This window comes from Sceloporus occidentalis, unplaced genomic scaffold (genome assembly GCF_023333645.1).
Source record: "Sceloporus occidentalis isolate IW3139 unplaced genomic scaffold, rSceOcc1.0.p SCAF_3, whole genome shotgun sequence".
Lineage (NCBI taxonomy): Eukaryota > Metazoa > Chordata > Lepidosauria > Squamata > Phrynosomatidae > Sceloporus > Sceloporus occidentalis.
Window position 1 is genome coordinate 42,300,972 of NW_028316983.1, and position 27,820 is coordinate 42,328,791.

The 27,820-nt window shown below is 39.1% G+C and overlaps 1 protein-coding gene across 5 annotated transcripts in view; it reads right to left on the reverse strand.

Moving 5' to 3' along the window:
• Positions 1-6,112: 6,112 nt before the first annotated feature.
• Positions 6,113-27,820, reverse strand: part of LOC149315809 (ral GTPase-activating protein subunit beta) — a 69,251-nt gene continuing 47,543 nt past the window's right edge. For 4 of the 5 annotated variants that reach the window (XM_089514150.1, XM_089514148.1, XM_089514147.1 and 1 more), the window contains 13 exons: positions 25,716-25,867; positions 25,100-25,287; positions 21,737-21,843; positions 19,757-19,909; positions 18,932-19,141; positions 17,099-17,257; positions 15,960-16,125; positions 14,593-14,715; positions 13,054-13,190; positions 12,181-12,289; positions 11,900-11,978; positions 11,099-11,247; positions 6,113-10,429 (listed from right to left, as the gene is read on the reverse strand). In XM_089514150.1, the coding sequence (XP_089370276.1) occupies positions 10,236-10,429; positions 11,099-11,247; positions 11,900-11,978; positions 12,181-12,289; positions 13,054-13,190; positions 14,593-14,715; positions 15,960-16,125; positions 17,099-17,257; positions 18,932-19,141; positions 19,757-19,909; positions 21,737-21,843; positions 25,100-25,287; positions 25,716-25,867 (1,926 nt within the window). In that variant the 3' untranslated portion in view covers positions 6,113-10,235. The remainder of the gene's footprint in view (positions 10,430-11,098; positions 11,248-11,899; positions 11,979-12,180; positions 12,290-13,053; positions 13,191-14,592; positions 14,716-15,959; positions 16,126-17,098; positions 17,258-18,931; positions 19,142-19,756; positions 19,910-21,736; positions 21,844-25,099; positions 25,288-25,715; positions 25,868-27,820) is intronic. The other variant, XM_089514146.1, reaches the window with a different exon arrangement.

A 27,820-nucleotide genomic window follows, 5' to 3' on the forward strand; every position in this document is an offset into this window, starting at 1 on the left:
GTTTTGACTAAAACCCAGAGCAAATTTACCACCCCACTGCCATGGAAGCCACCAGGTGCCACTGGTACTCAGCTTATTCCATTTCTGTAACTCGCTATAGCTGTTTTATGTTTGAAAATATCTTTGTAAAATACAAATGAAGGCTTTAAGAGGAGGCCAATATTTAAATTCTATGATTCTAAACCTTGCTAGAGCATGCTGCTCTGATGGCTGCAAAATGCACAGCAAGGGCTTCCCTTCTCAGCTCCATTGTGTAATCCCTTGACTAATTTTGACATTGATACAGTTCTACAGGAAATAATATATTAGTACGTTTCTGGGATAGGACTGTTGGGGAGTATTTTCCTTTGATGAGTTAAAAAACACACACAACCCTTCCAGAACAAAAAGGATTTCCTATTAAAATATTTTCAATGTTGGTTTTTTTGGTCAAGGCAGCAACAGAAACACAAACAAAAACAAGCAAGTGAGCAAAGAAGTTCAGAGATCTTTTTATCTGATTGTGGTTGCTTAGCAACAACTTCCTTGGTTTCCATGTGTTCCTGTCACATGACCTCTGGTGCCATGGAAACGACTCCCTTGATATCCATGTGCTCAGCATGTGTATTCCACTTTGCCGCTGGCTCTTGGAGAGAAAGAGGCCGTGATGCGGCATGCATGCGACAATTGCAGGAAGAATCAGACAGTGAGGAAAGAGCCATTTTCTTGGAAACTGGCTAGCCAAGCACCAATTCAACGTAGGGTTCTCAACGTAGGCTGCATCCATACTGCAGAAATAATCTGGTTTGACACCACTTTAACTCAAATGGCTCAAATGCTATGGAATTCTGGGAGTGGTAGTTTGTTGTGGCATCAGAGGGAGCATCTTGTTAATGACATTCACATATTTCCCATTGTGACACATTTCCCATTGTGCATTAAATACATTCTGTTGACAACAGCAGAAGTGGAGCTGTGCATACAGAAAAGTTGCACATGCAGATTGAACCACTCATTGAGATGCATTAAAAATAAATTAAAATGTGTCGCTGTACTATATGGGGGTTACCTGGGTTTGGTGTAGTTTATCTCTGCAAGCAAATATGCTATGCTGAAGGATGTTGGATTGCAGTCACTGTCTGGCATTCAGTTAGTTTTTTTCAGCCCCCCTCTCATTGAATCATAGAGTTGGAAGAGACTGCAAGGGCCATCCAGTCCAACCCCCTGCTATGCAGGAACTCTCAGTCAAAACATACCCAACAGATGGCCATCCAGCTTCTGTTGAAAGACCTCCAAAGAAGGAGATTCCTTCACTCTCTGAGGGAGTGTGTACCATTGTCTTACTGTCAGGAATCATAGAACTGGAGGAAACCCCAAGGTCTATCCAGTCCAACCCCTGCCATGCAGGAACTCACAATCAAAGGACCCCAGCAGGTGGCCATCTAGCCTCTGTTTAAAGCCCTCCAAAAGAGGAGTCTCCACTAGCCACAGAATAGCCATGGGGGGCAGTCTGCATGTATTGAGTGGGCAGATGTACATTAACGTAGTTCTGCATATGGATGTATTGCATTGTGCAGTGCCATATAGGATCTTGGCCAATGTTGTATTTATTGATGTCAGATGTTTTTCTCTACTCCCCGCCACACATTCAGTACATAAACCAGTTTTTCTTTGCTTAAAATACTATAGTTTCATGTGTTATTCCTCACTGACCACATCCTTTGATCAAACCATGTCTCTCAGCCACACATCTTACTAATTCACCTGGATGGAATGGCGCCATAACTATTACCATTACATTCAGTGAAAGATGGGAATTATGATTTATGAGTAAATTAGTAAAAAAAAATTACTAAGGATTCTGTATGGGTGTGGTATGGGAAAAGTTCAATGAGGTGGTGGTGACACCATGAATGCTGTACCAGGTGACACCAACCCTAGTGACGCCACTGCCTGGGTGTCCTTATTTTCACTTGTGAACTGTAGGAGGGTATGCTACTTTTATGTGGATTTTGCTACCAAATGTGACTGAAGGAATTAAAATGTCCTGTCCTGGTGCAGGAGGATTTAAGGTGCCTCACAGAATTGTGTCAGTCAAAACATTGTTCATAATATCTATTTCCTGAGAGCCCTCGATGCCATAGCCACCTGAATTCCTTCAACCAAAAATAACATTCAGATTTTGCTTCAGCCAAATAAACATCAAAATGTTATTAAGTAAATTAGTATAAGCCTTGCTCAATTAAACTCCCAATTATATCACCAGCATGTTGGCTGTGTCTAAATTTATATTAAACATTATTCAGAGGAACCAGATGGTAGCACTCTAGGCATTCTTGCTAATTCCTGAAGCCCAGATATTAGCCTGAATAGAAATCTTAGTAGAGGTATATCACTAAGCAGTTCTAATGTTTCAGATTTTCTGATAGAATGACATTAATCTGCTTTGCCATGGAATGAGATTAACTATGATGCAAAGTAAAAGTCAATTAAAAACTGTTTTGTGGGAGGCAGTGAAGAAGTTTAGCTCAGTGGAAAAGCACTTGTTCTAGAATAAAAAGCTCCAGCTCCAGGTATCTCTAGTTAGGACCAGGAAAGTTTTCTGTCCTAAATCATGATGAGTAATTACCACTTAGTACAGACAACCTCCCATACTGCCTGGGCAATTCAGGAAGACAACATCCAGAAGATACTTTTTCCAGGTTCTGGGTCTTAATCTAAATTTGTGATGTGTGTTTCATGCACATAACCTTAGCTTAAGACCCAGAACCTGGAAAAAAAAATTTTTTTTTAAATTTTATCTTCCCAAATTGTCCAGGTAGTATGTGAAGTTGTCTCTACTAAATGGTAATTACCAGTTGACATCCTACAATTCTATGATTCGATCTAATTCTAAGGAATTGATCCTCAGAAACCACCTTAAACTTGTGATAGCTACTCTATGGGACAGAAATCTGCAGCACATGTGAGTAGAGTATTTCAGAATGATGCTCCTATAGAATCATAGAGTTGAAAGAGACCACATGGTCATCCAAATCAAACCCTGCCATGCAGGAATACACAATCAAAGCACCCGTGCCAGATGGCCATCCAGCCTCTGTTCAAAGACCTCCAAGGAGGGAAATTCCACCACTTTCCAAGGGAGTGTGTCGAATAGCTCTTACTGTCAAAAGTTCGTCCTAATGTTTAGGTGGAATCTCTTTTCCTGTAGCTTCCATCCGTTGTTCCAGGTCCTGTTCTCTGGAGCAGCAGAAAACAAGCTTGCTCCATCCTGAATATGACGTCCCTTCAAATACTTAAAAAGAGCTAACATATCAACTCCCCATCTCCCTAAGTTGTTCCTCATAGGACATGGTTTCCAGACCCTTCACCATTTTAGTCACCCTCCTTTGGACACGCTCCAGTTTCTCAATGTCCTTTTTGAATTGTAGTGCCCAGAACTGGACACAATACTGTATTCCAGGTGGGGCCTGACCAGAGCAGAATAGAGTGGCACTATTCTCTTGATCTAGACACTATACTTTTATTGATGCAGCCTAAAATCACATTGGCCTTGTTAGCTGCCACATCACACTATTGACTCATGTTCAACTTGTGGTCTACTTGGACTCTCAGATCCCTTTTACATGTAGTTTCCTTCAACCAGGTGTCCCCCATCCTATATCTGTGCTTTTCATTTTTCCGCCCTAAGTGCAGCACCTTACATTTTGTTGAATTTCATTTTGTTAGCTTTGCCCCAGCTTTCTAGTCTGTTCAGGTCATTCTGAATGTTGATCCTGTCCTTTGGGGTATTAGCTACTCCTCCTAGTTTGGATCATCTGCAAATTTGATAAGTATGCCCCCTATTCTGTCATCCAAGTCATTAATAAAGATGTTGAATAGCACTGGCCACTTCTCTCCAGGATGAAAAGGAGCCATTGTTGAGCACCCTTTGGGTTCGGCCGGTTACAAATCCATGTAAGTTACCTTGTCTAGCCCACATTTTAGAAGCTTGTTTGCAAGAATGTCATAGGGTTGCCATAAGCAGAAGTTGACTTCATGGCAGTTAACAGCAGAAGAGAAGACAAAACAGGATGTGCAGGCTACTTGTGGAAACATCTTGCTGTTTGAGCTGCTCAGGCAAACTACAAGAGATCTAGTGTCCCACAAAGTTGTGTTCATAATGGCATGTCTCTGCAAAGGACTAAAAAACAGTGCTGCATAATAAGCCTATCCCCCAGTTATCTTTTCATGTGATATCCTGTATATTATTCCCCATTCCAACACCTGGTAGAATTTAATTGCATCTGTCTCTATTTAGAGTGGATCATAGCTATTTTTAAAAACACAGTTGTAAAAGTAGGCAGAAAGTGTTAAAGAAACAAGCAGCAGAGAATAATGGATAGATAGCCAAATGTCAAGAGAGCTGTACAGACATTCACAAAGTGAGACACGAGCCAGGCTGTGTCCATCCATCTCAGTAGACAGAAATCAAAAGCCTGGCTCCAAAGAGAGCTGTCTCAGAAAGTAACCTAAAAATGTAACAAAGCATTTGTGGTGAAACATACATCGTCATCATCATCGTCATCATCATCCCTCTTTACATTAAACAAGACAGGCAAATCTGTGAGAAATTTCAAAGAAAAAATATTGTCAGCCAAAGTAATCACTACAGTAACTATTTGCCACAGTAACTAGCAGGAGTGATGACAGGAAGGGTTAAAGGGGTTGGCTGCTGCAGCAAGCAAAAAACAGGAGCAAAATTGTTAATTGTTATTTTCTCCCGCCTCGATCCATGGGGAGAGGCAGAAAACAAACAAACAAACAAAACATATAATGGATTAAATTATTATTATTATTAAACTCCACCTTAGCATAAGGCAGCTTCCCACAGCAAAGCAAAGAGCAAGCAATTTATAGAGTACTAACAAGACCCCAGTTTCAATTTTGCCTGTGAATGAGCTTACGGAATAGCTTTCAGCAAATCACTAGTTCTTCGTCGGGGCCAATGCAGAATTTACATGATTGGTGGGAAGCATGTGGCTCTCCTAATGCTGGGAGCTGGATTAGAAAATCCTGGAGAGTTGCATGACTTTCATATCTAACCTATATTGGTAATATAGACAGGCAATACAGAAATGCCTTTACACCAAAATTCACAGCTTTGTTGTAGAGGTTATTAATAATGTAGTCCTGTAATATATGCAAGCAGCACAATTACTAGTATGTTAAAAAACAGGACAGTGGATGCAAACTCTCACAGCAGTGTCTTGTTTCAGCTATTCCCTAATTTTGTGCTATCAGCTGTACATGAAATCACTTCCAGTGAAATTGCTCAGTCTCCTTTCTATAAGAATGTACAATTCTTCCTAACAAAAATAGTCACACCTCAGTTAACAAAAACTCTGATAAAGCTTCTTTTAACATCTTTTTATGAGAGCCAACTCCAGCCCAGACTTTCTTGTCTTCTTCTGTCTTGTCTTGAAGGTCTGGGTTTTTCCCCCAGCACTGGCAATGGGAGGATGGTGGAGGGCAGGAGGAAGACCAACTTGCAATGTTGGGTTGCAGCAGCCTGTCTTTAGTAAACAACACAATAAAGCTTGACCTTGAGAAGAATGGGATTCTACTGTAGTTTTTTGTGCTTATGTACAACAAGAAAGGTAAAGAGTTGCCTCCAGAATCACTTAGTGAACATGTGTGAAGAGCAGAGCAGAAAGGGAAAAGCAGATCAGCTTACCTCATCAGCTCCCTGGCATGTCAAAAAAAGCACAGATCTATTAAGTTTTGCCACCAAAATGGAAATCATAAGAATGGAGGCTGTTGAAACAAAAAGGTCATCTCAGGATGCATTTTAGAAGAACTTTTCAAATGATCTCTAGAAAATTTAAAAGGGTTTTGTTTATTTATTCAAGGCTTACCTGACCTGGTTGTTTAGTTTCACATGAGTATATTGTTAGTTTTGAATAAAAAGTCTGCTGAAACACCTTCAACCACCCTTCCTTTTTGTGGCATTGGAACCAAACTCTATCCTTACCATTTTATTTCTACCTCTGCTACCAAAGCTTCTGTTAGAGAAGCAAAGCCCAGGATAAAACTTACTTTGTTAACTAAGGTAGACCTGTATGAGCTCATAAACCGAGAACCACCAGCTTAATACAGAAGAATAACTTTAAAATTTATTTGACTAATTGTGTTACATTCAGTATCTGATGTGTTTCTTCTGGACAAAGAGTTGGCATAAATACAAACAAGCCTTTGTGCCTTCCCTAAATAAGAGATAAAAGTACTAGAGACAGAGAAACATAGCTTCACATCTTTGTATTTACAGTCTGCCTTTACAATTTAGTGCTAGGAATATTTACAGAAAATACAGTAAGAACAAAAAGATCATGTCTTGGCAACATACAGAACTTTATACACAATTGTACATGATTTTAAGCACAGGGTATATAGCCATCTCCTTCCAAGCACACCTGCAAGAACCCAGTTGTCCTTCAGAGAGACTTTCTTAGAACTATGTAACCATCACTGAGCCAATTATATTTCTTCCCTATTCTTGTTGGATTGTAGTCCTGTAATCTCCTTGGCTAAATATTCTGAACTCTACTTGACACCTGTATTCCTCCCTGCCAGGAAGTGACTATGGATAATGGGGAACCCAATCCTTAAGGCAGGCCTATCAGTTCCTTCTGCGGTAAATAGGGCTAGTATCAAGGACTGGAAGTAAAGTTTCCTACAGTTGCTTTACAGTTCTCTGCATACAAAATAGCTACGTTCCCTCACATGATTGCCTTCAACTTACTTCCCGTTTGATTTTTTTTTTTTAAAAAATTGGTTTACATTTGAAATATTCTTGAAGGATTTGCTTAAGAAAGGTGCTTTTTATTTCTTAAATGGAAACTCTTTATTATAAAGATACTAAAATGGACACTTGTCATATCATACTGCTGAAAAGATGGCATTTTGCTTTCTCAGTTTATTATCAGCATCATGCTCTTTTAAGAGGATTGCAAGCATAACGATTTTATGATAGAGATTAGATAAATGTTTGTAGCCCTATTGTATCTCTTCAAGAGACTAAGGTGAAAGCAAACAATACATAGCAATAAAAACAGCCAAATAAAATAGAGGAATAATCAAAATAAATGGTTGGAAACAAGTCTTGTTCTACAAACTTGCTGGAAATTTAAACATTACCCTGATGCTTCTTCTATGCCAGCCTTCTCCAACCTGGTGTCCACTACAACTTTCATCATCCTAGACTGCACTGGCAGTGGCCATACTGTCTTGAGATGCAAGGACTTAACAGTGCAACACGTTTGGAAGATACCAGGCTGAGGAAGGATGCTTTATGTCTTGAGTCTCATTAAACCTAGTAAGAACCAAGTTTTAAATGCAACTGTGCTTAGAGAGGCTTAGACAAAACATTTTATTGCAATCAAGTCAGTCAACAGCTCTGCACAGGTGACACAAAGTTATCAGTGCATTTGGAAGCCTTCTCTTTTACATACATACAAAACAGACAACCAGCATCTGTACAAAAAAATCACATCATATACAACACCTGGGAGAACACAGTGAAAGCGAGCCCTTACACATGTTCATTAACTGCTCTGTGCTGTTTGGAAAGATCACTGCTCTATTTCCCCCTCCTAGCATTTTTATGAGTATAGTCAAAAGTTGTAATGCATGCAAACTGGAGGTTCATTTCTGAGTCCACTTGTGTGCTGGTAAGTACATATTTGAAGTCAGGGTAACTTACCACATGTGAGTGGATTCAGAACATCACACCTGATTTAGGACTTTTTGAAATATAGATTAAATTAAGACTGCTTCAAGCAAAGTATAATGTCCAGTCAAGTCCTGGGGATACAGATGTACATAATGGAAAGGAACACCTGGAGGAAAAGAAATCTACACAAACACTTCTTCAGCTATCATGGCAGTTTGACAAATTGAATTTTTTCTTAATGAAGAGCAGATCTTTACAGTTGAAAGGATATAACTAAAGGCAATTTATTTGAAGTCTTGAATAACAAATTTGGCCATGCCTCTAGTCCAGCTCAAAAGCCACTGTAGATTTAAGAAATCTCCTTCCTATCTGTTTAATTTAAAAAGCCGGTTTGGCAGGTCACTACATAAACTAATGGCTTTACCTAGAGTATATATGTGGTTTCAACAATTACAGCTATATTAGCAGTTTTTTTGTATGCAGACAGTCAACTGCTGAACCGTGTTTATTACACAGTTTGCGTGACACATGTGCATTTGTCATACCATTTAATCCAGGGACTAAATGTGACAAGTCATATTACAGATCTGAATGGTCCCTATGAGAGTGCACAGACATGTTAATACTATAAACATACAGTATCAAACAGAAGATGCTATAAAATGTCAGTACATCCTGGATCCTCAGGGATAGCACTAATTCTTATCTAAACCTGTGCATTAATTAAGATCAACCAAATATATCCTATTTTTAGAGTGCTTTTATAAAAGCTTCATATTTGCAAAATAGTGACATTTGGACCTACATGCTGACAGTCACGAACATGCTAGATCAGTGTCAAGCACCACAGTTCAAGTTTGATTTTCTTTCAGAAACCTGAGGCCTTTTAGGATGTTTTTAAGGGTAATTTTTCTCTCCAAAACGGCCAAACAAAAAGTATCACTATGAGAAAAAACATATGCAGTTAGACTTTCTGAAACACGTATTGATGGGAAGATTAGCTGGTAGCACAGATGCTCATTGGAAATCTATGTTGTGGCTAAATTTCCTTCACAAATTGCTCCACACCAGGCCCCACTTGCTTTTAATAATCCAACCATTCCTGTATATGTTAATGGTAAAAGTTCTGTTAAAATAATGATATTCTGCTCTATGCTTAAATAACACTAAATAAAACTCAAGTCATCTAAGTATTTATTAAAAACCAGAACTAGATGTTAACATGACTGTCACCATCAAAAACTGCACCTTTGCATCTATTTCTATTCTGCTCTCTAGTAACATTCTGTAATACAAAACACAGTAGCCAATGTAATAAGAGACCATGGAAATGCGAAGGCATATTACCTCATGTTTTATGTTGAGTGCAGGGGAAGTGAGAGGTAACAATTCCAGCTGTTTTGACCAAGAAACCACAAATCTCTTTTAATATCTACTTTAGACTGATGCATTGCCAATTAGTGACAGTACAAATTAGGAATAAAACTATTTCATTGACAGGGCATAAACTTAGCAGATAATTTCAAGTACAAACTTTATGTCCTGCCATCTGCTTGCACAGTTCTTCCCATCCACTGACCTTAGCTAAACCATGGTCTGCCAAGTGTTGTATTCAAATTAGATGTTTACCTCTTTAGAATAAATGGATGAAATGTGGGACCAGTAAGGGAGTTTACTCCTTTAAAGAATTTTGCATCTTAAATACTTTTTATTCAGTTTTCATAGTGGTTCTTTCTGCAACTGGACTGTCATCATTACATGAAAAGATGGGACATATTCCACCACACCCAATTTATAAATGTTCTGCTCCTTTCTCTAAAATGAGTGGATAGATGGGACATCACTACATAGGCATACAACTATGTCCCAAAATGGCAAGTAATGCAAGATAAACCTCTGCTCTCCTGCCTCCTCTACCAACAGCTCGGGGTATTTACTCTTGGCAGACCAGCAGCAGCAGATAGAGCGTGGCAGAATCCTACAAAGGTAAACCAACTTTGAGCTGAAGTCTCACTGGACACACATCTTGGGCCTGGAGACAAAGAGAAACAAGAGCCAAATGGAAGCCACTGGCTTAAGACTAAACAAAATGGTATCAGACTTGTTTACAAATGGGAAAGAAAGCTAGACAGATATTCACACAATATATTTGTTTCATGAGATTTGAATAATTTGCTTCTCAGTTTTCTAGACACCAGGTACAGAACTTCAGGTGTTAATTCTCTGGTCAGAATCAGGTATTTTGGGGGGAAACACTGAGATGTGTAGTTAATTCCCTCTCTCCACCGCATATTCCCTTGATCATTTCTTACTAAATAAAAAATGGTGCCAAAAGCTTGTATCTGCAGCAGTGATGGCATGAAGGTGTACTCAAAAAGGTTTCTGGGCAGGAGGCTAGAGTGTGTCCTCATTGCTCCCTTGCAACAGAAGCAGAAGTCATGCTCAGGTTGTGGTAACTTTATACAGGAGTTCCAAGATAAGGAAGGTATTTTTTTCATTACTGTAGAAACCAAGTTCTGATCTAATTGTTTAGGGTACATGTTGTTTAAGGATTGCAATTGTTGAGTCCAACCTCCTGGAAAAGAGAAGTATAAAACTCTGGCTCCAGCTGTTTGTTCCTGTATTTATTGACAATGTCAGCTATTTTCTGTTTTCGACGGACATGAGGGGGATTGTATGAATCACTTTCCAGCCTTTTTCTTCGACAAATATTTATTACTGTTTGTCTCACTAAGAAGCCTTAAATGGAAAAAAAAGAAGAATAATGTTAATACTGCTTATTCTTTCTAGGAAGTTTTTTAAAAAGGCTACTTGAGGTCAAGGGAACAAAGTCTTCTTTTCATTTTGAAGTCTAGGGCACTTATATGGGGTCTGAATTTTTCAAAGTTGTCCACCTCAGAGAATTATTTTAAAAGTATTGAAATCCTCCCTAACACTTTAAAGGATTTACTAGGGGGATACAACTGGCTATAGAAGATACTACTCAATCTTGGTGGTACAAGATTGGTTACCCCATCTTTTTCTGCTCCTATGAAAACTACTTTCTCAAGCACTTAGAAGGAAGACTGCAGTGGGTATATAATCAGCATTTCTGTCATTCCTCTACCTGCCATCCATGGTACCTTCTTTACATTAGCACACTTGCTGGGAGCCTCAAAGAAAGCCTCTTTAGATTGCCTCTTTCATTGGAAAGTTCCCTGATGAAACTTTTTGTGGCAAGGGAAAGAAGGTACATTCCTTTCCTTTCCAGACAGATATGTACCACAGTTGGAAAAAATAAGATTTCTGGACTACCACCCCCAGAATCCTCCAGGCAGCATGGTCAGTTGTACAGAACCTCTGTCATTCATTACACTCACAGCCTAATTGTGGTAAGTTGATTATCACTTGTTAATTCTAAATACCTACCTAAAGCTCTCCTACTAACTATCATCCCATCCACCAGTGGGATGACCATGCTGAATTTTCCAGTAGCTCCTTGCACTTTTACCCTGAATAATCCAGTGTTTAGGGGATGGATGAAAACCACTGGAACTTCTTTTTCAGGAGTAGTGGACCTTCAATACAAAAAAGTCAACAAAGTCAGTGAATATTTAAATATAATAATACAGCAAACACTTTGGGTAGACTTTATTTTTCAAAATTAAAAAGAAAACATCAGTTTAAATGTTACATTTCTAACCACCAACAGAAAAGGACAAACCTATGGCAATGTCATAACAATGGTGATGGCTACACAGAAGATACGCAGGCTGGAACTTAATGAATCCAAAAGTAAATGGAAAGCTGGAAAGGACCAGAAGTAAGCCATAAATTAGAGAGATGATGTGATGCTCAGCCACAAACATAAAGGAATCCCAAAAGAAAATTAACAATAACAGATTCATGAATCTTGGGGTAATGATACATAATCATGGTCATAACAGTTTCCTGGGTCTACCCCATGAGTAAAGCATGCCTGCAATACTTGAAAGTAAAATGTCTGCGCAGTTAAGTTATTCCAAGGTTATCACACTGTGTCACAGAAATATCCACCATCACTGAAGTCCCTCTCAAAGCTGCTAGGGCTAAAATCCACAAGCAAGCAAGCTTACATGTAGTGTGTAAGCATACTACTTCCAAGAGTAAAGTAAATAGCAAAAGGTAATGTGTAGCCCACACTTAGAAGTGACCTATAAACAGTAAAATGGAAAAATAAGTGAACCATACCTTAATGAAGTGCTGCTATTTGTTGTAGTTTCTACTCCAGTACTTGTCTCTGAAACCAAGTCAGACAGCGGGAAGTTCTCTGCAACACAAGGACATTGACAATAGGTTAAATTGTCAAGTATCCTTTCTTTTCAGACCCCAAGAACAGTTACAAGAAAACCCACATAACTAGAAACAAAGTCAAATTAAATTACTAGTATTTAAGTCTAAAGGTAACAGAATTTGACACAAAGCCACTTTCTACCATCCAATCCTTCCAACCACAAATGAAGTTCACATACCTATATCATCATAACGCTCAACCCAAACCACATACACCTTGGTTTCAGGTCCCAGTGGGGGAACAGCACGACCCTGTGGCAACTTCTTTGATTTGGAAGTTGGACTGAGCTGTGCAGACAAAACAAACCAAGAATAAGCATTTGCTAAGTAATAAAAAAAGTGTGCATTGTGTGCACTGTACCACATGCACAATGTTGATTAATTCATTCAATTTATACCGTACCCTTCTCCTGTATGGGACTGATGTATACTTGGTTGGGAAAAGTTCCCCAAATACATGATTATCCTCCCAGTGTAGTACTAGTGTGGTGGAATGTACTTCCATTGTCCTCCGCACTAAAGGCATTGCAGTGGAAACAGGTTCCAAAGAGTATCTCAGCACTTGCAGGGTTCAGGGGGAGTAAAATGTGGGACTGTACTGGGCCTACTTCTTCTGAGCTTTCCGGTTGCACCAGGAAAAGTCCAGCACTGGACCATGTCACAGGTGTTCCAATAAATGAGATAATCCTACTATAAAACCTTTAAAAAAACAACCTTGAGTGAAGGAAATGAACAGTATGTAAATAAATGTCTCTATTGGGCTTAACAACTAAAGTCCTTAGTTAATGCAGGTCATGAAATACTTATTCCTAAAAAAGGATTCTGATTTCTAAATTAAATATTTTTACAATTAAATATGTTTACAATTAGTCTGCCACACAATCATTTAATCACAGTAGCTGGTTACCCTGGTATTGTTTATAGTAAGCCGCTCAGAGAACTTCATGTTATACAGCAGCATACAAATTGTGAAAATAAAATAAATGACTAAACAAGACCACTACATGCATATGAAGTACAGCCTGCCATTTATAAACATAGAATGAACTTGCCCTCTGAGAAGAGCTGAGATTGTCTGTATGATTGGGGAAGAGCTCAAGTGTCAGTGCCGGCTGTTTTAGTATTCCAGGTAGGAGATCCATACTGGTGTCACTTTCCTGGTCTGAGACATTGCTTTCCAGTGAGTCTGCTAAAAGGCAAAAGGGAGAAGATTCTTACATTCAAGAAATGCATAACCTGCAGCACATGCTTTGTATGCAGAAGGTCTCGCATTCAATCCCTGGCATCTCTGTGCAGATGGCAAAATTCTTGGCTGAAACGTCAGAGATCTGCTGCCATTCAGGTGTCAACAATAATGGACCAGTGGTCCAACTCAGTATAAGGAAGTTTCCTATGTTCTTACATCAGTGTATTTCCTTGACCAGTGGCTAATCAACAGCTAAACATTAATCATTGTCATTAGGATTCTTCAGTTTTCCCAGGTCCATATTTCCTCAATGTCTATTTCGAATTTATGTAGGTCCTCCATGGTCATTATTTTTGTTTTCTCTATGTTCAGCAGCAGGCCTACCTTCCTTGAACTTCCTTAGTAATTGTTCCAAGTCAAGGATGTTTTCTGCTATTAATATTGTGTCATCCACATATCTTAGATTGTTGATGTTCCTTTATCATATCTTCACTCTTCCTTCTTCTGAGTCTAGCCCTGCTCTTCGTATATTGTCTGTATACAACTTGAACAAGTATGGTGATAACAGGCAGCCTTGCCTGACTCTTTTGCCTACTGAGAAGCATTCTGTTTCTCCATATTCTGTTCTGACAGTGGCCTCCTGTCTTTATACATTTCTCAGCAGAACTATCTTGTGTGTTGACACTTCCATGTCTTTGAGAGAATTCCATAGCTTTTCATGATCAATATAGTCAAAGGCTTTGCTATATTCTATAAAGCACGTTTTGATTTTCTTTTGGAATTATTTTTCACACACCATTAGCCATTGGATGTTTGCAATGTAGTCTCTAATGCTTCTTCCTTTGCTGAACCCTGCTTGTACCACTGAGATTTCTCTCCCCATACTTTAAAGGAAAAAGTTTCCCCTTCAACAATTTTGTCTAGTCGTGTCTGACTGTAGGGGGCAGTGCTCATCTCCATTACTAAGCCGAAGAGCCAGCGTTGTCAGAGACTAGTATGTAGTCATGTGACCAACATGATTGCATGGAACACTGTTACCTTCCCAACAAAGTAGTACCTATTTATCTACTTTTACATGCTTTTGATCTGCTACATTGACAGAAGCTGGGATTAGTGGCAGGAGTGCACTCCATCAATGGCATTTGGGTCTCAAACTGCTGACCTTGTGATCATCAGAGTCTTAACTGCTAAGCCACAACATTAATTACGCAGCAGGTGATCACTTAATATGAGAGATGAGTACATTTTTTATAAAACATAGGCTGCAGAAATATGCATAGAAAACTGAAATATTTGTGACATCTCTGAAGTCTGTGTGTGTGTACAGAAAGTGAATTCATCAGGTGATACACTGCAAAATAGGAGTGGATGCATACAGAAGCAAAAGCACAAAGAGCATACTTACTTAAGGACTCTACAGGTGAGGGAACAACAAAAGCTATTTCTGTAAGAGCATCTGCATAATATAGTGCTTTCTTCTGCCCATTGAAAATACTTGCTCCAATGTCTTCTGAAGAGATTATTTCATCTGAGAACAAAGTAAACAAAAGTGAAAGGAAAGAACCTGATGTACTTGATAACAAAACAGAGCTTGCAAAGTTCTATTTTACAGGTAATACACTGTATAACTAATTAAGAAACCCACCTACTTGAAGGGTAACTCAATACTGTTAACACTGCCAGGGGTTTTAAATGCCACATACTTCTGTGTGTCTGTCCATGCAATCTTGCTACTTTTAGTTTCTTTTTAGGAAACAATCTATCTTAAAAATAATGGTATAAATGTGAAAAGTTCCCCTAAAAATACCGCCAAAGGCATATTTTAGCTTCCACTAAAAGTAATAAAAAAGTAATGAGTTAATATTACTCACTGTATAAGGAAAGGGTAACAATAAAACGTAATGAGAAAATATTATTCACTGTATGAGAAAACGGTATGTACTTGCATAAATGCACTGTTTTTCTAAACCTGTCATTCCCACAAGTAAAATGTCACTGGCAATGTCATGGCTTAGTAAAGCATTCCTTTCAAGCTCTGCGACAGGATCTATATTTCCCAAGTTTTTTGAACTCCTTCGCTTTTATAAACTTAGTATTAACTTCTAGGCCAGAATTCCAAAACCATGCATGCAGTGTGTGCATGATCACTTACTGTTGTATCAAAGGACCTGAGATTAAGTATAATAATGCCAACACAGGCATCAAAAGAGGATTAGTGCAGGATCTCTCTGGCCATCTCTACCAAAAATCCATAGAAAAGGAGGCATTATAATAAAAGTGGACAACTGCTGGAGACTAGGTGGTTGCATTAGCCATCCCAACAGACCTTGGAGAATTGAATTGCACTACCACACCACACACCCTTTTTTTTAAAAAAAGGTTTTCTTCTGTCTAAAACAGTCCAGGGACCCCAAAAGTTGCAAAAATAATCCTCATTCCCCTAGAGGGCATTTGAGAACAATTTTTCGGCCCTGAATGGGTACTGCACTATAAAAACAATTCAACAACTTGAGGCTCTTTCTTTCAAAATTACACTGAGATGATAGTGCACTGAATGCACATGCCTCTTATCCCCTCCTTTACAGATTAGCTAGTGTTCATTTCATGGGCCATTTTAACCACTAAGCTCTTGGAGCAGAGGACCTACTTCAAAATTGGAGAATCTGCAAGGGCTAACCCTCAATTTTATCCCTTTGTGGAACAATATGATCAAGAGCATGTTAATGACAGAAAATATTAAAGCAGAGAAAGCTCTGCATAAACACTTCTCACCTTGCTCTGATCCCTCATCATCACAGAAGCTGTTAATGGACCAGCTAGTTGAAACATGCCCTGTCCAACCAGGATGTTTTCCCACATCAACTGACCAGCCAAGAGAGAGCAAGAACTCTAGGAAGTGTGGCTGAACATTTCTGGAAGACTCTACATTCTTCAAAATCTGAAAGCAAGGAAGGCAACAAGACAGGAAAAGAAAAGCATTGCAGAAAGAACAGGAAGTTAGATCAGTAATTCCTTATTAAAGTCACTTCAAAAAAATTGAATGTGCTGTCACATGTGCTGTCCTGATGTACAAAGCTTTCTAGTAAGCGCATCAAAAAATAATAGGATCTGACTATACTGTACAAACAGTTTGTCAACCATGAGTATCCGTCAAAATGTGTATGGCACCTATTCAAACAGAAAGAGAACCAAATGGTCTGGTTCAGGTATAATGATCATGCACTTATTGGACCAAAAATGACACTTGTGTTTTTTCACCATTTCCATGACCTGTTTCAGCACTGGTATCATGCTTTATTAAACATTTCTCATAAAAATAAAACTAAGAAACCATGGTTTTAAGTTTACCAACCAGGATCAGCTTCTAGCCTGCATGTGACAAAGCAGACTGCAGCCCACATAAACATATTTTTTTTAAAAAACTTGTTAATCTTCAAAATGCCAGATTTTAGTTGTTTCTGCCCCAACTTACCCCTGAAAAAAATCCTAGTATGACATAATTTGTTTCCAAGCACACATAAACTACTTTCCCAGCTTAGATACCATGTGACACACTGGTCTGATAAAATCAGTATGGTATTGCATCTTTCCTGAAGAAGGAGTACATGGGTACATGATTTGTTTTCAGTATGTTACAACTGAACTGTACTAATGTGTTGCTAGATTTAAAAGTTCAAAAGCACTCTTCTTAAAATAAAGTTTCTTGCTGTTAATGTAGTAAAGATATAACCAGGTGAGAGCACAACCTAGTAAAGCTTTAGAGGCCAAGGGAATTGCAGGATGGCACGTCTTTCACTAGCCACTGAAAAGAATTTAAGGTCTTTTATCATTCCTTATTCTACCCCAAAATTGGTAGAATCAGAGTAACTTAAACAAGAATAATAAATATCGCAAACGAGCACATCACTTACTTCTTGGCTTGTTTTTTGGCCTGCCTTCATGTAGAATATGAAAACAGTATCAAAAGGACGACATGGTAACAAATCCAAGTAACCAATGTCATCAAAAAACCCAGGCAGAGAAGAATCAAGTGCAATCAGGTGAGGAGGTAGTCTGCTGTTAGCAGGTTCCTAAGCAAACAAAGAAGCAATACAAGTTTTGTGTTAGTATTCCATGATTTTTATAAAAGCTCTGTTTATAGTATGATGAGTTACTTAGATTTCTTAATATGCAATGAATTTGATAAATGAGATGCATGCATTAATACTAGCTGATTGCTGACATGAGGAGTCTCAGATTGTGGTTTGAAATTACATGGTGCAGTAATCTTCTTGAAACTACGTGGATGCCTGGATGAGAAACCATCTAGGAATCTTTATCAGTATACACTGTCTTGAGTTGCATGACAGAACATGAGAGAACAGAGCTGATGAATAAATACTGCAAATGAATAAATCACACAGAACAGTCACATTTCTCTTACTGCATTCCAGGAAGATTAAGCTAACATGTATAAACTGTTTTAACTACGTGCTTTTTAAGCAGGTTTGTTTAATTAATTTTTGACTTTTATAAAATAAGATTTCAGCTGAAGTTTGTTTTAAATTATTATAAGCTGCTTTGAGTCCCATACCAGAAAAAAGGTGTGATAGAAGTCCATTAAACACACAAATAGTCCACCCTTGCTTTACGCGGGGATCCATTCTGGACCCCCCCGCGTAAAGCTAATACCACGCGTGCTCAAGCCCCATTTAACTGAATGGAGCTCATACATGCGGCGGCGTGCGCACACCCCACTGAACATGAAGGGATGTGCTGCCCCTTGCACCCCACATGGCTTTCAGCATATGCTGAAAACCACGTATGCCGCGGGCGCACTGTGCATATAAATTAGGCTAATAAAAATGTGTAGGCCGAAGCATTGTGCAGTAGGGGTTTGTGGGTGGGGTTATAGTTCATGTAGCAGAAAAAGTATTCTTTCAAATCTTGAGTCTAAGTGTTACATAAAAATATTATCAACCAAAAAGGATGGGAGCTATTTGATAGTTTGCTTCTTCTGCATTTACAGATACAATAATAATGTTGTCGTCTTTGCAGATTATTTTAAAAATACATTTGGAGTTTTCATTTAGCATCTGGAAGTGTTATTCAAACACAGGGCCAGCTTCAGGTTTTTTAAAGGCCTTGGGCAAGACAACCTCTAAGATCCCCCTTTCTCAGTCACTCCGCTTTCACACCACCATTGCAGGCAGCTGCTGAGGCTCATTCTCTTATTGTTGCTGCCACTTGCTTGCTTATCAGACAAAGAACCAGTGAGCAAGCAGTGGGTCAAAACAGAAGGAAGGTGAACAAATAAGCTGTAATGGTGAAGAGGAGAACCAAGGTCTGGTTTCTTATCAGTGGTTCTCTGGTGGGATGAGGGTCCACAGCATATGCCCAACCATGTCTACACAGCCTTGTTCAAAAAAGTGATCCAGAAAAAAACTCACTACTGCACTAACATAATGAAAGTAACAGCAGTATAGAACAATAAAAAGGACCTTATTTTCAAATGTGATGTCTGAACTCTCTACCACATACATATCCATTTTCTGAAATATATATTAAGGTAGTTTTACATCCATATAGGCAAGTGGCCTCAAAGTGGATAAGCTCTTTATGAAACTAATTTTTATGACATTGTTTTATTATTCTGTTTTATCATAAAGCCCTGCTTAATGTAGACTGTAAGTATTGGAACCAACATTAAATAATAGTTGGATTGACTTCAGTCATGTGTACAATATCAGATGAAGGTCAGTCACCTTCAGTGCTTCTAGTGACAGAAATCCAAAGTGAGAGAGGAAGAGGCGGGCTGTCTGAAACTCCTGTGCAGGAGATGGTGGCTTACAGTCCGTGACTGGATCAGGAAAATTCTTCTTTCTCCAGTCTTCTTCCATCTGCTGATCTATAGACTTCTCATAAAGAACTTGCTGATCCATACCATTTCTCAGTTTCTCATGCCGCTCCTCCAGCTGAAATATATTTAACACCCTCATTTTAGACATCAAAAACTGCTGAATCTAATAGCAGCCTAAGAAGAATAGTAGCAGCAACTCTGATAAGTTAAACAGCATCAAACCTGAATGCCAGAAAAAGGTGTAGCTATTTGTCCAGCTTTCTACCTAATAAAATTCTGACCACTGTTGTTCATCAACTGCTAGATTACAAAAGATAAAAGCACCTGCTGTTCCACACCTGCACTGTGACAGTCCTGAATCAATGCCTGGTACCAATGAACAGCTGCTATTAGTGTTAAATGAATGGACTGACCAACCAACCTTTCACCTACACAGGATATGGGAGGAATAAAAACAATAGGATAGTCCATTGTAATCTGGCACTAACTTTCTTCAAAACATCTGCTCCAGCAATACCTGACTTCATTTGTATGTCTAGCACAGAGGAAGAAAGTCAAAGATGAGACTGCTCCAACACAAAGTAAATCAGGCCTGTTCTTTTTCTGAAATGCAGAAACTGGTAAAGCAGTAAACATCACTAGAATAAATGTCCCTAGACCTCAATGAAATGTTACAAATTTTACTTGAATAAAACACAGAAAATAAACCAAAACACTATAAACCTCTTACTTCCTCAGTAACTATTTCATGCAAGTCTGGGATGCTTAGGTCTGCTTTCACGAAAGGAATCTTGTCTACTTCCTCTGGAAATGGACGGTGCTTCACACTATATTTGAGACCAACATCATTTTTAGGTGCAGGGCGAGGCTCTGGAACAAACATCTATTTCAAGAAATGGAAAAAAAACTTATTTTAAATGTGTCAAATGCTACACAGTAATACAGAAGGAATAATCTAATGGTGAAGCAGATCTCAGGGTGGTGTGTGGTATGATGTGAATAAGGAACAGAAATTCTTCCAAAAGATTACTAAATCAACACTTGAATAATCATTTATAGCAGTTTCCTTAATGGTTTACTTCATTCTAAATTAAAGACCTTGCTTTGAGTTTGGTAGTCTCTGCATTGACCCAAACTTCAAGTTTATTCCATCAAAAGGAGGAGATCAAACTAGAATAGATTAAAAACTATAGACATAGAGGAAGTTCTGATTAGATGTTGCATAGATCATAATAAAATATAATTTACAGCTTATATTCTACCTCTCTGGGGAAATTCAAAGCAAACAAATAACACTTAAAATAACATTAAAACCCTAAAATCTATCAAGTTTATACAAGCAGCATTATACAAGCAGCAATAGGAACTAACACATTCAACAGGTTTAGCACAACTGGCTACATAGAACAGTCAGGGCCTGATTAGTCTTTGTTTGCAGAGCATTCCAAAGATGTGGGCAACCACTAAAAAGGTTGTATCTTGTGGCTGCGTGCCTAGTTCCCTGAGAACGGAGAACTAAATCTAGAGCCCTAGATGACGACCTAGGGAGAAACATATGGGAATAGATCTGTAAGTAAGCAAATTGTCCAGCCATTTAGCTTGGTTAATACTAGTACCTTTTTCTGAGCCTATAAACAATCTGGCAGCCAGTAGCATAACATTGACAAAATGTCTAGTTTCCATCAACAATCTAATTGCTGCATTTTGTCCAACCTTAGTGTCACAATGCTTTTCAAGGCGAGCCAGACATAAATATATATGCATTTCTTCAAGTATGCACATAGGTATTCTTATGTTTGTACATACCTTCAAACATGGACGTTAAAAGCTCTAATATAACAGCAGCTTTAAGAGATCCTGTGGCAGCTATATGGCTTGTCTATACTCTTGTTTTACAGCAATATAATTAGTTCTTCCAAAATAATATAAGCAACATCACAACAAATACTGACAGATTTTAAGGAATGTTATGAAATCTTTTGGAACAAGGATGAGTGATACTCCCACATGCATCCCACATGCATTTGAATATTCATAATAGAAAAGCTAAGGCAATGAGAAAGATTTTGCTTTAGCCTGTATCAGCTTGATGTTTTTTGGCACAACACAGCCCTAAACTCAACAATATGACAATTACTACACAAAAACTCCAGCGCATGCTGTCAGTCGAGTTACTGCACACCATCTTGGTGAGGTTTGTAGAAAAGCAGTATATAAGAGGTGTAGCATCAGAAGAGAAATAGAATCCTTATTCAGACCTTTTCAGTGAATAAAATTATGGTGTGCCCTCCCTATCGGCAGGCTTCCAATCCGCAAATCTGACTGCCCACGGGTCACCACAGCCCAAATTATTCAAGAGTGGTGACATGAACGAGCACACATTGAAGTGTGTGCATTCACATCATTACTATTGAATAATATGAGCCACAATCATCTGGTTTTTAGCATCCATGGGAGAGAAATCAAACACTCGCCAATACAAAAGGTCTACTGTACAGTCTTCTTCATTGCACAGTTGCAAAAGATGCAAAACTGGAATCGCCAATGCTGCAGTAAGTCTGACTGAAAACAAAAATAAAAGGGTACTACAATGAGTAACTCAGTACATCAAGGATAATATAATATTACCGCTTCTCTGGACATCTGAGAGCTGTTTGGAAATGCATGTGTAACACAGCAAGTTATTTTCATGCTGAGCTTTGATAAAGACCTTTTGATTTGCTTTGGCTCCTCTTGGCAAAAGGCAAAGTTGCTGGGCCCATGCATGCCTTCCAGACATCCCACGAATCAGAATTGTGACTGAAGGGAAAAAATCATCTGAAGAAGAAACACAACTGAATGAACCATCTCTTATCATATTAATACTAAGAAATTAAACAAGAAACTGAGCAAATTAATACAAAAGGTATATCCTATTATCAGCAGATTTGCAATGTCAATGAACAAGTTGAATCTGCAAATAAGAATATAAGTGGCTATACAGATGGGCAGCATGCAGTGGCCCCTTTTCATCCCAGATCGGTGCCACAGCAACCACATGCAGCAACACTGATCCAGTCCCTGAAAGGAGGAAAAAGAAGCTGCGAAAAGTGGCTTCCTTTTAGCTCCCTGGAAGGGGTGTGATAGGCACACTATGATGACACCCCTTTGGCGCTGTGCCGTTTGGGTGCTGCACCAGAGATGCGTCATCATGACGCATGCCGTCTAGAAGGGTGCATACCAAAATGGCGCTTGGGCGTTGTTGTTAGGGCTTGGAGCGTGTGGATGCTCAGCCCTCAGCCCGCCCACAGGCCGGTCTGTATAGCCCTTAAGTCTGCCATTTCTGTACAGAAGAATGCAGTTGGTCAGACATGATTTGTGTTTAAGACATTAGGAAGGGATCCAGAGGTGGGATTGATGAACTGGCCCACAGTATCCTCAAATACCCTATAGAGATTTATCTGATACATTGTACAGTATTTTTCTATGAACTCAGTATTTTCCTATATTTGTACATACCCATGGATCCAAACAGTGTTTTACTAGTTTGAATGCTTACAGTATAACTCAAGTGTTATGCTCCTTGGTTAAATCAATTCAAATCTACTAAGAGTCCTGATAACATAGTACCTAAGGTTGATATAAACCAAAAGTGAAGAAATTTTGAAATAGCTTCACATTTCCAGGAGCAATTCTTTATTACAGCCTGTACAACTCCTCAGCAGAGTTTGACAATGACATATAGCTTGCAGACAATACAGTTGGCCCTCTGTCTTCATGGGGGATGCATTCCGGACCCCCACACGAAAACGGAGGCTCACGTATATCCAAGCCCCATAAGCTTGAATGGGATGCATGTGTGTAAGCGTGTGCAGAGCGCGAGCTGTGGGGGGGGTGCCCCATTGGAGAATACGGAGGTTGCCCCTCTGTGAGTATTCAAGGTCGCGGATCCCAGATCCACACGTTAGGAGGGGCGACTGTATGTGGCTTTTCCAGTTACAAACATGAAATGGACGCTAATGGATTTGTGACTTCAATGTGCATCGTAAGTTGAAGCTACTGTTACTATATAGCTGCCCTCAATATTGTATGCATTACGCTTATGTTTACTGTGCATTATGCTTATGTTCTTGTATTGTACGCATGTGAATAAGTTATATGTCACTGTCTATAAGCTATGGTTGAATTGTGTTGAGACTTCTGTTATTCTGTGTTCTGTATAAATTTTTTCAAAATATCATTTTCATATTTACTTTTTTGGTGGATTGTTTGAATCCCCACTTTTTTTCTTTGTTAGGTGTTTTGTTTGATTGAGATCCTGTTTGATTGTTATGTTAGAAATTCACAAGCAGGCCATGAGTGTAAGTGCAACCATCTCCTTACATTCCCCAGCCATGGGTATTCAGATGCATATTGCCTTTTGATACTGCAGTAATACATAGCAGTCATCACAAATAGTAGCCACTGATAGCCTTCTCCTCCAAAATGTTGTTAAATTCCTTCTCTTTCACTAAGCTCCTAAGGCTGCAACCCTACATCTTCTTACTTTCAAGTGAATTCCAAACCTCAAAAGACCTCCTTTTGAGCAGACTGATACAAGGCTGCACTGTAAATTATCTTATTCAGTTATCCTGCCTACTACATAGTAGTAATACTCATGCATCCTATGGGACTGCATAAATAACATCAATAAGTCTGCCTTGCTTATATAATTTATTCTGGCAGCAAAACAAAAATTGTAGCTACTGTACACTTTTACTGACAGCTTGGCTTAAAGATGAGAAATAAAGAGCAGTGGTTTGGCAACATTCAATATGAACATCATTTCAGCTTTTGCTTAAAAAAAACCCCAAAAGCCAATGCTAAAACTTGCATTTGAAAGTTTTCAGTGGTTCTCTCAATTATATATCTCTCCATTTTAGCTGTATAGTCACATTTATTTACATTTTAATTGTGGAATGATCTTTTCAGAGACTCATTTTGTCCTGTCCTGTTGGCTTTTACATGGAAAAGTAAACTTATTCTTAGTTTTTGGTGGGTTTTTCAGGTTCTGTGGCCATGTTCTAGAAGAGTTTGTTTCTGATGTTTTGCCAGCATCAGGAGCTGGCATCTTCAGAGAATGCTGGCATGGAAGTGAGTGGGGTATATACAGTATGCCCTTGTCTTATGCAGGGGAGCCGTTCCGGACCTCGAAACGTCAGGAATGAACTCTTCTATAACATGGCCACATAACCTGACCCCCACCCCCCCAAAAAAAACCCCATGGATCCTGGCCACGAAAGCCTTTGACTTCACATTAAACTCATTTTGTTTCAGAGTTTCCTCAAGAGCAGGGGTAGGCAACCTGCGGCCCGCGGGCCGAATGCGGCCCGGCAAGGCCTTGGGACTGGCCCCAGCCCGGTCCTGCCGCCGATTGCCGCCAGAGCCTTTGGCCTATCAGAAGGAGGCAGGCAAGGGAGGGCAAGCGGCGGGCAAGGGGGGCAATTGTCTATAGAAGCCTCCGAAACATGCATTTATATTAACATCTTTTAAAAATCAGCAATTTTTTTGGCGTGACCTCCATTTTTTTAAAAAAATGTGCCCTCCATTTGAAAATTTTGCCCTACATTTGTCCCGGGTTATTTATTTATTTAATTTTTAAAAATTTATTTATTTATTGGCTTCGGCCCCCCAGTTGTCTGAGGGACAGCAACCCGGCCCCCGGCTCAAAAAGGTTGCCTACCCCTGCTCAAGAGTTTTAAAAGTTGTTTACTCATGGTATTTTATTGGTTCTGAGTTATGTTGTGGCTGTAGCATAGCTGGGCATTAGTCTATATTGTATTAATATTAATAAAATATTTTACGTTTTTTGCTGAAAACTGCCTAGTAGCCCCTGGCAAGTAGAAAGTCGAGGTATGACTGTTTTAAATAATATAAATTAAAAGAATAACTGACTAGATATTAATATGTAGAGACCAGTGATTCCATTTTCAACAAAATTCTATCTAGAAGGGACATAAATATTTTAAGTGTGCAAAACACAACATACCACTCCTGCTGTTGTTCTGATTCTGACACACACTGGCTTGAGAAAGCACAAAATCGATTTACTCACTTTGCTCATTCCCAAGAGGCTGCTCCAACATTGCAAGGATGACACTGTTGTCCAGGACAAAGTAGCGGAAACTGTATTTGTTTATAGAAGGCAGACGGGAATATTTAATTAAAGTGATCTCATTCACTAAGCTGCAAGGGGAGGCAGGACCACTGGGTGAAGGAAAAGCTCCAAGTATTTGCATGATGCTACAAGCCAAGAGAATAATGGCTTAGTCAAAATACGCACAGCAGAAAAATCCATTTTTACAGTGCTGGAGATAGGAACAGTTGGCTCAATGGCAACTCTGTCCCATGATCTAGTGCTATAAGTAGTTATATATAAAATTCCTAACATACATAACCGAACAAGCGAGGCTTTATAAAAAATGCAGAAACAGAAAATTCTGGCTTGGATAGAAAATACTTGAAAGAAAATAGACAAAAACATTAATTTCTTCAAAGAAAAGTTCCTATTACTACTAAACCATAACCAAAACTAGCATGCCGAGCAAATTGGCTAAGGAGAATTTGAACTGCTAGGTAAAAAAGTTTGGCTATCACTGTTCTGAACTAAACATTTTCTGAGCATCTATTCAATGCCAGATAACTGAATTATTTGCACTAATTCCCCATACCATGTGAGGGTAGCTTCAGCTGCATCCTTCACCCTCATAGAAGCAGGATTTGGCTCCTTGTCACCTTTGTACTTGATCTCTTGTTCACTACTTCTGGATTTACTTCCTGAGATGCCCAGTTCCACAATCTCCAACACTTCTTTTAAACAGTCCTAGAGGGAAAGAACCATACCATGCAACTGTTTGTTAATTTCCTGCAACAACATATATAATCAGTGGTCCCAAAACTGTGCTCTTTAAGGGATTTTGGACTTCAACTCCCAAATCCCAGATTACTGGCCAACTATTGGCTTCTTGGAGCTGAAGTCCAAAATCTCTTAAAGGGCACAGTTTGGGGACCGCTGGTTTAATCAAAGAAATGGAATGCCTGAAGTCACTGAAATAACTTCCCACTACACACAAGTTATTTTTGGGCAAGCTTTACCAGTTAGGCTTCCAAGACATTCCACCTAGCCTCTATTAAATATAACCATATATTTCACAGACTATTCTTCCACTGAAACTGTCATGTTTATTTGCAATGTGCTGCCTACCATTAGCTTATTAGACTACTTGCCATTAGGGTAGAGTAGAGCCCAGGCAACTGGTTCACGAACTTCACTGCTAATAAATAAAACAAAGAACAGACTGATTAATTAAAAATTGTGGTGATTTATAGGGCCTAAACAGACAGGCCAAAATAAAGCTGCTTGAAGTCATTTTGGAGGTATGATGTTTAAATGACGCGCACATCTTAAGAGGCCAGAAGCTACGCCAAAGCTGTGCTCCAGTCCTTAGGGTGGGAGCATGGTTTTGCCGTGGCCTCTGACCTCTTAGGACGCATGCATCATTTCAATTTCATACTTCCAATGTGACCCGAAGCAGCTTTATTTTGGCCTGTCTGTTCAGGTCCAAAGACACTCTTGCCTCAAACCCTCAGGTCCAGGAGAAGAAAAGACACCAGAATGTGCAACAGTGGTACTGGGCATAAGTATCTAAGTCTGCATCAGGCTCACACCACCTCCAATTGCACACTGTTGCTGTTGTTAACTGCCATCAAGTTGACTCTGATAGATGGTGATCTATGAACGAGAACGTTCCAAGTCACCCTCTCATCGACAGCCCTGCTCAGGTCTTGCAGACTCTGGGCTGTGGCTTCCTTGGTTTGAGTCCATCCATTGGTAAAGTAGTCTTCCTCTTTTCCTAATGCCTTCTAACCTGCCAGGCACCGTTCTCTTTCCCAGTGAGTCATCTATTCTCATTATATTTCCAAAGTAAAACAGTCTCAGTTTTGTCATCTTGGCTTCTCGGGAGGGTTCAGGTTTCATTTGCTCTAGGACCCATTTATTTGTCTTTTTGGCAGTTCAGGGTATCCACAGAACTCTTCTCCAACACCACATTTCAAATGAGCTGATTCTTTTTCTATCAGCTTTCTTCACTGTCCAGGCTTCACAACTGTACATTGAAACTGGAAATAAAATGGCATGAACAATCCTGACTTTGGTATTCAATGATACAGCTTTACTCCTAAGGAACATGGTCTAGTTCCTTCATAGCTGCCCTTTCAATTCATAGTCTTCTTTTGATTTCTTAACTGCAGTCTCCATTCTGATTAATGGTTAACCCAAGGTATGAAAAATATTGAACTATTCAATGTCTTAATCATCTACTTTAAAGTTATGTAATTTATTTGTGGTCATTACAATGGGCTGGAGTTTGGTTCCAGGACACTCTGTAGATATCAAAATCTATAGATGCTCAACTCTCATTATATACAATGGTGCAGTAAAATTGTGTCCTTTATATAAAACAACAAAATCAAGATTTGCTTTTTGGAATACTTTTTGAATATTCTCATTCTATGGAAGGCTGACTCCATCGATGCAGAATTTTTAGATCTGGAGGTACAACTGTATTTTCCTTTTCTTAATGTTCAATTGTAAACTCTGTAAGATGATTGTGAAGAAATCATAAGCCATTTAAATAAAGAAACTGAAGAGAAAAGACTAGGAGACATTACTTATCTGGGATACAAATAGAAAGAGAGGAAGACAGAAGCTATCTCCTCAGTCAAGTACAAAAGATTTGCGACCCTGTAGAACACTTAAGATTCAAGGAGGCCAACT